The sequence below is a fragment of the Haliotis rubra genome, unplaced genomic scaffold (genome assembly GCF_003918875.1).
Source record: "Haliotis rubra isolate DU_JTF1 unplaced genomic scaffold, ASM391887v1 Scf20, whole genome shotgun sequence".
NCBI classification, from domain to species: Eukaryota; Metazoa; Mollusca; class Gastropoda; order Lepetellida; family Haliotidae; genus Haliotis; species Haliotis rubra.
Genome location: NW_025766003.1, coordinates 1,736,273 through 1,749,403, shown reverse-complemented (window position 1 = coordinate 1,749,403; position 13,131 = coordinate 1,736,273). Strand labels below are relative to the sequence as shown.

The 13,131-nt window shown below is 39.2% G+C and overlaps 1 protein-coding gene across 5 annotated transcripts in view; it reads right to left on the bottom strand.

The window, feature by feature from the left end:
* LOC124275570 overlaps window positions 1–12,906 on the bottom strand; it is a 54,144-nt gene extending 41,238 nt beyond the window's left edge. For all 5 annotated transcript variants that reach the window (XM_046711154.1, XM_046711156.1, XM_046711157.1 and 2 more), the window contains exons 1-3: window positions 12,623–12,906; window positions 10,942–10,995; window positions 7,189–7,338 (exon numbers count right to left, since the gene is read on the bottom strand). In XM_046711154.1, coding sequence (XP_046567110.1) covers window positions 7,189–7,338; window positions 10,942–10,995; window positions 12,623–12,739 — 321 coding nt within the window. In that variant the 5' untranslated portion in view covers window positions 12,740–12,906. The remainder of the gene's footprint in view (window positions 1–7,188; window positions 7,339–10,941; window positions 10,996–12,622) is intronic.
* Window positions 12,907–13,131: the final 225 nt, after the last annotated feature.

The following is a 13,131-nucleotide window of genomic DNA, read 5'->3' as shown; positions in this document are numbered from 1 at the left end:
GTATCGTTCAAAAGCTCTGAACATCCAACAACATCACTGAACCCTTGCCGAGAGTATTTTCACAGTTGTAAGAAGCGATTTTATTGGATAAAAATTGGTTTCTAATGACGCTTTTTCGCTACAGTCTGTTATACTGGTCGTGATTGGTCAAAATGACATGAGGCAGCCAATCATATTACGGCAATGGATACCGTCCTCGTAAACGAAAGCTTTTAGATTAAGACGAAAGTTTTGGGTAAAATAATGCTATTTTGAACATATTAAGCAAGAAATCGCTACCTATACGTAAATTAAGGAACTTATTGGACGTATCGTGTTAGGTTATGACCTGTGACAAAAATGTTTCATGCATATATTTTTGCATTAAACATCGTGTCCGAGCGTGAAGATTGAGGCGGCGAGAGCCGAGATGTCAGTTGTCAGTGACTTGACTTACATTACATGATCGCACAAAAAGATGGAAATAGTAATTTTATATGTACGTTTGACAACTTTTATGAATGTTGTTTTTGATTTTATTCATTAGTTTATTCAATTTATTTAATGAATTCCTCGAAACATTGTTACTTTGCTCTTTGACAACGTTATTGTGGACCCGCTGCCGAAGCATGTGTCCGAGAATCGTTGTTTTCAATAACATTGCGAAAAATAGTTTATAATTTTAATTCTGCTGATAATATATGATAATGTAATTTTTAGAGTAAAATTGATATTTTATACTTATCCTGACTCATGCTCTTTTTGCTTGTCTTCTTCTTCTTGCGAACATAGTGGAACACTTGTATCTCCCTAATTGAAGCTCCCTTCAATGTAAAATCACTAATTAGTACTCAGCACGAGTTACCTCCCTTCCACAAGCGCGTGAACGAGGGCGCCACCTCCACCCATGTGCCTCACTCTCTCCTCATATACTGAGCCCAACATTTGAATTTACAGGGAAATCCAAAGTGTTATGTGGGGAGGATGGGAGGGCTTACTTCATGAGTCAGGATAAGTATAAAATATCAATTTTACTCTAAAAATTACATATTTTTCCTTATCCTGACTCATGCTCTTTTGCTTGTAGCATCCTAACGGAAAGGGAGGTGGGAATATATAATACTTTGGATTTTAATAATTAGTGATTTGAACTGTGATGATTGTAATAACCCTATGGGAACTTCATAAAGGTACTGAACTGATGACTTCCTGCTGCTAACTTATCAGCTGCCATATAAAGGTTATTACAATGTACTTATTATGATAAAGTATTTATAACATTAATACAATGCTTAAGACTAATAGACTTAAGCTTGTTAATATGCTAGTATAAACTCCCTTAGAGTTTGTTAGCTAAATTACTTTAAAATATAAACATAGTACTAAGCTTAAGATATGATTAAACTTAAGCTAATTATATAATAGCAAAACTCTTTTAGAGTTTGTTAGTTAATGTACTTATATGATATAGACATAGTGCTGAGCTTAAGATATGAATAAGCTTTAGCTACCTATATAATAGCAAAACTCTGTAGAGTTTGTTAGCTAATATATTTTTAAAATATGAGTATAGTACTGTGCTTAAGATATAATTAACTTAAGCTACATATATAATAGCCAAAACTCTGTAGAGTTTATTAGCTTATAGATTTATAATGTAACCATAGTACTAAGCTTAAGATAAGATTAGACTTAAGCTAAATGTATATAGCAAAAAAAAAAAAAAAACTCCTTAGAGTTTATTAACTAATATACTTTTATGTTATAACCATAGTACTGAGCTTAAGATATAATTAAACTTAAGCTATATATATAATAGCAAAACTCCGAGAGTTTTGTTAGCTAATACATTTTATAATGTAACCATACTGCTTAAGATATGATGAAACTTAAGCTAATTGTATAATAGCAAAAACCCTTTAGAGTTTGTTAGCTAAAATACTTATATGATATAAACCTAGTATTGAGTTTATGAAGGAAACCTAAAGCTACATATATAATAGCAAACACTCAGTAGAGTTTGTTAGCTACTATACTTATATGATATAAACATAGTATTGAGCTTTGAAGGAAACCTTCAGCTACATATATAATAGCAAAAACTCCGTGAGAGTTTGTTAGCTAATATACTTATATGATATAAACATAGTATTGAGCTTAAGATTTGAAGGAAAACTTAAGCTACATATATAATAGCAAAACTCCGTGAGAGTTTGTTAGCTAATACAAGTTATAATGTAACCATAAAGCTTAAATTATGATGAAACTTAAGCCAAATATATAATAGCAAAAACTCTTTTAGAGTTTTGATAGCTAATATACCTATATGATATAAACATAGTATTGCTTTAAGATATGAATAAGCTTAAGTTACATATATAATAGCAAAAACTCCGTAGAGTTTGTTAGCTAATACATGTTATAATGTAACCATATTGCTTAAGATATGATGAGATTCTAAGCCAATTAGCAAAAACTCTTTAGAGTTTGTTAGCTAATATACTGATATGATATAAACCCCAAACTCTGTAGAGTTTGTTAGCTTATATATTTTACAATCTGAGTATAGTACTATGCTGAAGATATAATTAAGTTAAGGTAAATATATAATAACCAACTCTGTAGAGTTGTTAACTTATATATTGTATGATGTAATAATCATAGTACTGTGATGATAAAAGAACTTAAGCAAATTATATATAGCATGTAGCTATTTAGTACTGTTATAAGATAAGTAAAAATCTGTAAGATTGACTTATCTTCTCCGAGGAACTGTCAACTGTTGTGCGAGGACCATGGATCGAATTGGTGGATACCTGAGACGCCCTCGTGTGATGATATCTCTCAGATAATGGTTGGCAACCACCATATCGGATCTCCAGAAATTAAACCCTCCATTATTTCAAATAATATTGTGTAGATCAATTGTAGAAGTTAGCTTCTAATATCATGAGTATTAAAAGCTCATGGAGGGTCGGATTGGGTCCATCCGCCTTGTATGCACGTAGTATGACAGTTCTGATCCAAACGGAGATATAGTACGTGAGATTTCATTCTGCGTGAAGTTGATGATAGAGGAAATAATCTGTTGTATTATTCCCTTCTGTTTGTTTTCGTGGAGATAAATTTACAGTGCTCTTGCTGGCCATCGTGATAGAATCATCGTATCATGGAGTCCAAGTATGTCATCCAGGCGTTGTTCATAAACCTCACTTGTGAGGTGTTGGAGCACTATATTCAGATCCCCAAGTTGGAGGGTGAAACTTCCGCTTTAATTCTCCAATCAGAAAGTTTAAGTAGGTTTACTAACCATCTAGTTGTGTTAGTAGCTTGATTATGAAATTCAGCTGTAGTCTGAGACGCTGTGGATTTAGATCCACTTGTATCCCGTCGCCTAGGTTATTCGCTGAGAAGTCCTTGACGATGTAGGTGCACAACCCGTGTGTCTGTCCTCATTGAACTTTATGTAAAATTGCCTGACTGCCGCGCCCTCGCCCTAACTTGACAGGGAGGTCTCTAATCTGAAGAAAGCAGCCCAATCATGAAGGTTCAGATTAACTGGACTGTAAGGAGGCTTGCTCGCTCACTGATATATAGTTTTCACTTGTAACGTAAGTCTTGAACTGTGAACTAAGATCGACCTCTGCGTAGGTCGTTGTCCAACGCGGTCCAATCAGAACAAGGCATTTTGATTCTGTAGAATACCCGCTGTGATGTCACCGTGTAGCAGGAAAAAAAACCTTGTATAAAATCTTGCCGCCGCTGATATTAGCATAATCGCCGGTCTTCACCGAAGCTTCCCGGTTACCCGAAAGTGACCACGTGTTTCGAGGGTTAAGGTAAAACGCGCTGAAACCTCCGCCAAATACCTCGCCTGTATATTAATGCTGGGTAGGTTATTTTCCTGGCTGTCGGAATGTAACTTCAGTTTTGAATATAATTCGACTTCCTTATATAAAGGTACAATAAACTTGCAAGTTGTCAGCTTGTAGACTGTATACATGAATGTATCGGCCATAATTGTAGAATTAAAGCTGAACTTGTACATATTTCTTCTCAGAAACTTTGACGATTATGAGTTATACTCGCTGTAACAAGGCTGCTGTTCAATTTCGATATTGAATTGTCTGCAGATCTGCGTAATGGTCACGCATGTAGATAATCGTGATCAGAGTCCGGGATTGCATATTCTAGCAATCTATACGGAAAGGTTGATTTCTGTGAAGATCTATGCAACGCCGCTGATTAATTAATATAGCTTAACGCTTTTGTGTTGTAAATAGCCTGTGCAATTGTCTTCGCAGAGGCTTATAGATCGCATATGGCATACAGTTGATAGACAACTTATGCGCGATGTCTTGAACGGACTGACGAAAGTAGCTATATATGACGAAAGTGGCTAATATATGGAGACCTTGGAGGAGAATTCCTCGGTGGACGCCGGAGACTTCGCTAAGCCTCAAGCATCCATTCTAGATTTCCTGTGTGAGGTAGACTTGGAGCCACTTAGCCTTCGCGACCTTCGCTGAAGGTATCGAGTCAGAGCCCGATCAGTATATATATAATATATGAGCTTTGCTTCGCGAATCCACCTCTGTGTTCAACAGGAGTGAGTGAGTGAGTGTTTTGTTTTACCGCGACTCAGCAATATGTGGGGTCGGTGAAGCGCCACTCCTCCGCGGACGCCCCTTGTAACTGGTGAGGCTCTAGCTCCTTCGCTGGAGGTGGCCTGGGACTTCCTTAGCGCTGCCGCCTAGAATTCGATCAATATATGAGCCGCTAGCTTCATACAGGGTGTGGTTCTTGCTGGTTCTGCATAAGTAGAGCCGAGTAGATCATCCTATCATCTTCAGAAGTCGCGGTCACCAAATCTGGTGATAAGAATCTCATTGATCGCTCTAGATCTATTAATGTTAAGAACATACGCTTCTGGCGCTTGAACTGTTATGGCTTTATGGTAGGCTGTGTCCACATACTGTGGCACCGCAGCAATCGAAGTCGATCGGAGGTAAGGTGATGGCGCCTGCCTCGCCTTCCTTTATCAGGTATGTCTGCGCCGAAGTTGCCACTCTTGGAAGGTGAAAGAGATCTAGGTTGTTTACCATCCAATATCGTGATCTCAGCCGCCTGAGAAAATGATGCCTCCATCATTTTCTATCCCAGCATCGCTGATGAGATGTTGCTGCTCTTCTGATGGTGGACTGTGTATTTCTATCTCTATGTCGGGTGACGCCGGGAGACCTGACTGTAGACTTGTGTGCAGACTTGTGTGGTGACCTGTGAGACGATCGACGTGGTGATGTAATGAAGAGATCGGGCGCGGGTTAACGGGCGCGGAGATCGTGGTTGGTGATCTGGCGCCTATGGGTTGACCTTCTCGAGACCTGTGAGGAGAATGTTGATAGCTTCGCCAAGCTCTTGTGTAGTCAGGTGTCCTTCGCGAAGGCCTTGAAGGCCTTCGCTAAGCTTCCTCTGGCGCCCGTCCTGGGGAACGGCGATTTGACCTTCGCAAGGCTTCCGTGAGGTCTGATGGTCTGAGTCCGTGATCTAAGGATGAAGCCGAGGCAGGTGATGATCTATCCCGCCTTCGCGAAGGCCTTCGCTAAGGCTGTACATCTGGGTCCTTCGTGGAGGTGGTCTGCGACTTCCTTCGCGGAAGGTGGCTTCGCCGTGGCTGTTACGCTGATGGGGGTGCCTCTGGGGTGTCGTCTGCGTTGGAACCTTCGGCAAGGCTCAGGCCTTGGGCTGGCTGCTTCCCAGTCTGTAGTGGCCTCCATCATGATCATGATTTGCCGCAACAGTTCATCTGGGATGGTCTGCGATTTAATTAGTCGGTGCCCTCTCTGCATATGTTAGCGCGGGCCCTCAGGGAAGTCGCCTGACGCCAGTGTAGAGACCTCAGGCTGCATGGCGATCTCTGCTGATGTCACTGTAGCTGTCTCCCGTCAGCTTCTTGTGGCGTGACGCCGGGATGATGATCGGCTGATCATCGAGGCCCAGTTCAGCGGCTGGAACAATCTCGCTGAGAAAGTCCTAGTAGACTTCGCTGATTTCCCCTCAGAGGTCGACGCTGCCCTGGGGTGCTAAGTCTGGCGCGTTGAGTGTTGGTAGCTTAATGGACCCTCAGGAAGATCATAGAATATCAGCGCTTGGTACATCAGGCTGCATGTTGATCTGGCGCTGACATCACTGTTGTCGACATCGGTCATTCTTTGATGTATTATCAGGTATGATGATCGGCTGATCATCATACAGGCCCAAATCTGCGACGGAACAATCTCGGCTGAGAAAGTTCAAGTAGACTTCGCTGATTTCCCCTCAGAGGTCGCTTGAGATGCAGTAGAAACCCTCTAGTCTTCGGCTGCGACGATGGGATGTCTGGGGAAGCAGGACGCTTCTTGAGGCGGCGGACTACGCCCCCACTTCCACCACTCTAGCGAACACCAGACGGGAGGGGGTCTACCAACAGCAGTAGACTGGCGAGGGTTTCAGGTGTATCAGTCATGGCTAGACTCTGCATAACGCCATCTATCTGCGCGCTGCCTCAAACGCAAAGTAATTATTTATTAAAGGTAGAAAAGGATAAATTAGTACCGCGAACTGCAACGCGGAATAAAATGAACATGGCGCAGTACAACTAGGGCATATTAAATGCGGATCAGCAGCAGAATAAAAACGTAATCTGCAACAGAACAGAATTTTTATCAACGAATCCACTGAAACAAACACGCGGCCCGTGAATAAACAGTAGAAACAAGACTAAATATCAATATATAATTGTTGAAGGATACTAGCTAAACCTCTATAGATGTCTATACGAGGTAACTAACTAAATATAATCAAAGGATATAGTGTGTCCGGAGACACAGGCGCTCTCACGTCCAGCTCACTGGGCTAAGAAGGAGAGAGTGAGGCACATGGTGGAGGTGGCCTCTCGCTCCCGCGCTTGTGGAAGGGAGGTAACTCGTGCTGAGTACTAATTAGTGATTTTACATTGAAGGGAGCTTCAATTAGGGAGATACAAGTGTTCCACTATGTTCGCAAGAAGAAGAAGACAAGCAAAAAGAGCATGAGTCAGGATAAGGAAAAATATACTGCCTGGCCGATTAATCGGCCTCCGGTGTCTGGGGACTCATAACGTTGTGGCCGATTATTTGGCCTGTGGTATTGAATGGGTTAAAGACAACTTTTTCCTGAAGGTGAACTGACCTGTGAAGATGCTCGTAGTTTACAGAAGACAGCAAAGACCTTGAGACTGGCTGTGTTGGAGTTGGGAATGGTGAGGAAGTGGAACCACAGCCGATGATCATGCACATAACAGTGGATCTTCCATCCCTTCTGACATGACACTGGGAATGGCTGAAACACAACAACAATATTAGCCCAAAGGCAACATGGTTTAAATTTTAACTTTCTGGTTCTGCCCTCTATGACAAAACGCTAATGCCTCACAAATAAAGAAGACGTTTAAACGTTTAAAATATGTCACAAATAAGGTGTAACAAATATAAATACTTGCTAATGAATACAATAACAAGTCAAAAGTTGATGTATTATACAATATATTCAGTGAGACGATAACAAATTACATGATTTGACATGTTTTTACCAAGCTGACGGCACTACTTTATCAGTATCACATTACACGTGACTTCATTAGTGTCAAATTAAATATATATAGTGTTGACTACATCATGACTGGCGTAGGTATATTCCATTTAGCATATCTTTTTCGATAAAACCATTCAAATGTAAGTCAAACATTTATAATAGATAATGACTATTTGATTCTAGTGATTACGAATAACGAATTGAGTCCATGAAGGGACATTGTTCAATTCACCGAAAACTAGAGTGAATCGTAGCAGCCCTAATAATCTACTCCTGTCATTACACTTACTGGTTATAAACAAATGTTCATTGTAAGTCCGAGACCTGATCCTCAAAGCGTTAGTAGCGCTACGACATTAGTTGGCCTATGATAAACTATAGAGTTACGACAGGTTGCAACGTTACCAACGCTTTATGGGTCAGGTCCCAGAACTTATGTTTGCAATCTATTTCATTTAGTTTCTTAAATTCATTTCATTGATTCATTCATTATTGCTTCCATTGATTTTAATGAAATCATAAGGGATTGAGTAAATCACTTATTTACACCAACCATTCACACTATTACCTTAATTTAGCCTTGAAAGGAATGTTAGTTGACAATGGCAGGGACAGAAATGCAATTTTTCCCGAAGGGTGCCATAGGGCACCAGACATATGAATCATGTAATTTATATGTGCCTTTGCAAAAATATGTGTGACTATATATCTTTTGATGATCCGATTAAACTTAAAACATCACAACAATTTTGCCCTGTCAACTTACAGTTAATAAATCAGTAAACATTATGTCAACCTGTAAACCTGGTAAACTAGGGAGCTGGATTTCCTGAACACTATCATGACTGCAAGAACAGTTCAGCTTTATTTGTCCTGTATCATAAACGAACCCACAAACTATGTGATCATCCAAAACAGGATTTCCTGTCATGGGCACCAGGATTCAAAATGGCTTGTGAGATTGAGAGTGCCATTGATAAATAGTTTGATCGGATGCAAAAACAGATTTTCAATCATTTGAATTCGTCCAATTTATTGCATTTTCCATTAAATTAAACATGGTGATTATTAACTGTATAATTTTAGGCGTGCCGTCTGGGCAGTGGGAAAATATTTCAATCGTGCCATTTCAATATTTACTGTGCCATGGCATGTAAATCAAGCACTATTTTGATCACTGAATGGATAAATCTTCCATAAGTCACGTGTCATACTCTGACTCAGTACAAGTCATTTTTGCTGAATCATGACAATTTTATTCCAACATAAATTATTCGCAATAGAAACAGAGCTGAGGGAACTGTCAATGATGATTGATCAAGCTGTGCTCTACATCAAAATATACCCAGCAATATCAATCAGTTAAAGCAAAGTGGTACGCTTATCTATAGTTATTATTATTTGATATTAATATTATGTTTTACAAATTAACTTTACGATGAAAATGCAGCAGAGAGAGAAAGAGAGAGAGGGGTTGAGAGAGAGAAAGAGATTTAGAGGGTAAGAGAGAGGGTGAGTGAGAAAGAGAGAAAGAGCAAATGCAGCAACAGAAGCTATAATAAGACAATACTGGAATACACAATTCCTTGCATTGAACTTAGTTTAGAGTCATGGTCATTGTGTCAAACTTCTAAGTGTAGTGCTATTAATTATTATAACTGAATCACCACCAGATTGGGAGTAAATGTGTCCATCTGACTGCTATTTCTGGGTTAGTTTTGTCTCAGACCTCACATTATACAAAAGAGGGGTGCTTTCTTTAGTGCATGTGTAGAATTCTGACAGTGTTTCGTTTATTTGTTATTCTCCAATATTCCAGTTGTATGTCGGCAGACTGTTAATAAATTGAATCTGGTCCCGAAAATCCAGTGATTGACATCAGGCGCACCAGTGGATGCAATTGAGATACAAATTACAATGACAAACATCAACCAAGTCATCGAGTCTGACTATACAACCAGTTACTCTACGCTGCCACAAGCTGTACTCTACACTACAACAAGCTGTAGTTGCTGAAGACCAGTTCTAACTGTGATCTTCATGGGTCTAGTTTTGGTAATCCTTACATTGTTTGGCATGGTTTATGAATCTGCCGGATGTGAGTGAGTGAGTGAGTGAGTGAGTGAGTGAGTGAGTGAGTGAGTGAGTGAGTGAGTGAGTGAGTGAGTGAGTGAGTGAGTGAGAGAGTGAGTGGAGTGGGTGGGTGGGTGGGTGGTTGGGTGGGTGGGTGAGTGAGTGAGTGAGTGAGTGAGTGAGTGAGTGACATTCAGCATTATTCCAGCTATATGGTAGCAGTCTGTAAATAATCGAGTCCGGACCAGACAATCCAGTGATCACAGCATGAGCATCGATCTGCGCAATTGGGAACCGATGACATGTGTCAACCAAGTCAGCGAGCCTGACCACCTGATCCCGTTAGTCGCCTCTTACGACAAGCATAGTCGCCTTTTGTGGCAAGCATGGGTTGCTGAAGACCTATTCTACCCTGGATCTTTGCGGGTCCTGCCGGCTGTGATTCATAGTATGAATAAAGACCCAAACGAGGCCAAGAATTGATTAATATATTTATATCACCTAAGGATCCCACTCTGAACTTCTGATGATTATAAAGACATCTAAAAATCATTAACTTATTTTTAATTGTTATCTCAGACATTCTGAAATTTCAGGTATCAAAATCTATAAACCAAAAACAAGACAAGAAAGTCTGGCCTTAACGAGTGGATCATTACATATATAATGGAGTATGTATGTGGGTTGGGTTTTCTGGCGGTTTCTTTTTAATACTTTAATTTGACTTATTTAAATGAATTCTATCATGATGAAAAGTCTGCCAGTGAAGTGCAACAAATCAAAGAGAGCGTCAGAAATTGGTACAGTCCCCAGGTTGTGATAAGAAGCTTGAGGCCTAAGTATTTGCATGATTAGGGGGTGCCACATATGTTTTGCTCTTATCTTGATCATGGTTACTGCTATCAGCTGGCAGGGCTTGATTTTAGAAATGTTACCCTTCTTGCATCAGGTGCAACCTACAATAAAAACCTGGTTGCACCAGCCAAATTCCAGTTGCACTGCTTTTACTAAAATATGCAATGTGGTGCAAGTTGACTAATATCTGGAAGTTAGACTAATAACTGGGTTGCAGTGTGCACTTTGTAATATTGGGTTGCACCAGTGCAAGTAACAAAGCACTAAATCAAGCCTTGGCTGGTCATACAAAAAGTACTAATTCAGCATGTTTATGAAATATATAACCATGGATAACTTAACATGTTTCCAGAATAACCACCAGTTACCTTTAATACTAGTATATTTACTGAAAAACAGAGTAAGGACTGAATGACCACCTACCTTTGCATTTTTGATAAGATCCAGGACTTCCTCAGCTGTGACTTTTTCTTGATTCTGAAAATGTCATTGAGTTGTTGGAATCATAAAACTTACATATATTTTCAACATTGACAAATTCATTTTTGACATAAACTGTAACTGCATACTCACACATGACTAAAGTATTGTATTTTTATTAACCTCATCAAAGCTACTAATGACTAATAATGTTTCAATAATGCTCTGATGACCCATATTGCAAAAAGAAATTGATCAATATTGTCAGTGTCAGGGTTACTCTGTACTAAAAAATAAACATGATCAACACAAAAATTTCATTTGCTATGCAGAATTGCATTATTATTGAAAATATTGTGAACCAGAAACTGCAAATGAAGTGGGTTTTTTCTAGTCTGACACTGTTGGTCACTGGAATAAACTTGTCCAGATTGCATTGCGACTAGTCACAATAGGTGTATAAACTTTGCAAACTAGGTGAAAATAACATATTTCATTAAAAATGCACTATACTATACTCTGATACATATTCATCATGTTCTTTTCACATTGTGGAGTAGTAGTGTACACAATAGCGAACTGGGTGCTGGATGATGGGGAGTGGTCCCATTCTGCCATTGTGTATACTACTGTAGAGTACTAGCATAGTGGTAATATTATGCACCTCAAGTATATACTATACATACATGTTACAGGGATCAGAATCTTTTTCATTCATGAATACCAATCTGCAAGTAAGTAAATAGTGCAATGCGTAACTCATCCTGTTTTTAAGATTTTATGATGGTACAGCAACCAGATTCTGGTTACCCGACAATTAACAAACCCTTTTTGTCTTTGCAAGTGAACGATGCAATTTGTGTTGTATATGAAACTTATTCATTGTCTTTGTGTAAGTGTTCATTAGCTACTGGACTGATATATGTCAATAATCATATGATTTATTGTGAGTTTCCTGCTATCCCAACCCACATACAGAATAGTTCTCATCATTGTAGCGACACTGATTTGTCTATCCCCTGAGCATGTTAACAGTGAGTGTTAATGAAATTCTGTTGTTATAGTCAGTCAAAGCATTGCCAAGACCACCAGAGAAATATTTCTTTATGTATGTTTCATCAGTGTTCATGGCAGTTCTAACTCTTCCTTGAACATCACCAGTACCTGTACAAACTGCAGTAAGACTTCAGCTGATATCCCCCTAAATTTTAACGATGATGAAAAAATATATATATTCAGGTAATATGATTTGACTAGAATCTATAAAATAAGTTTTAAAATGACATTATGCATACAGACATTATCAGGTTATGGTTAGTCTTGCAAAATGAAATTTAGGGGGGATACGGGCGGAAGTCTTTCCCAAATAGCCATGTAACACTAACAGTACATCGTCATGATCACGGTAATCTGAATATTTCAATAATTACATCTTTTCATATATTACTATCATTCACTCATATCATCCCTACTGTCCCGTTTCTATTATCCATATTAAACGCCATAACAAACGTGCGTACTGAATTTGATCGTCTGCCGAACAAGAAAAACACAGGTGTTCAACAGGTGTTGTAGATTTCCTGACTCAACATTAGCCAGGAAGTGATGTATCCTACTTGATGTATCACAATATACAAAACGTGGATTTACCAAATAAACATTACAATCTTCATTGATATCTCACCTGTCTTAATACATAGGCCCGACCACTTATCCATCTCAATAGGGAGAGATATTTAAGACTGAACACGAATATTGTGCAGAATATCGTTGCGAACGTCGACAGGTACAGTAGTTCCATCCTGCGCTGTCGCTTCCAGTCGGGCTAAGATTCGTCAGCTTGGTGTCAGAATGATGTGAATGAGTCATTCAGATGTATTCCAAAAGAAAAATCGAACATCACAGGTATCCCCTTTCCTGAACGTCGTTTTATTTGATCATGTGACTTTTTCCTGCACGTTGGTTTGTTTTAATCGGAAGTAACCGATGACTTGCCTCCCTTTGCGATAATACATCCCTAAAAACTACTGAAAAGATGTTTTAACGAATAGGCGTACTGATTATATATGAAAATGTGAGTCAGAACATTGTGTTTATTGTTATCCGTTGCGAGAAGGCTCTTCTTTCCACCTTCTTAAATTTTAATGCCTGAAACATCTGTAACGTCAAAATACGTGCAAAAGCATATCGACC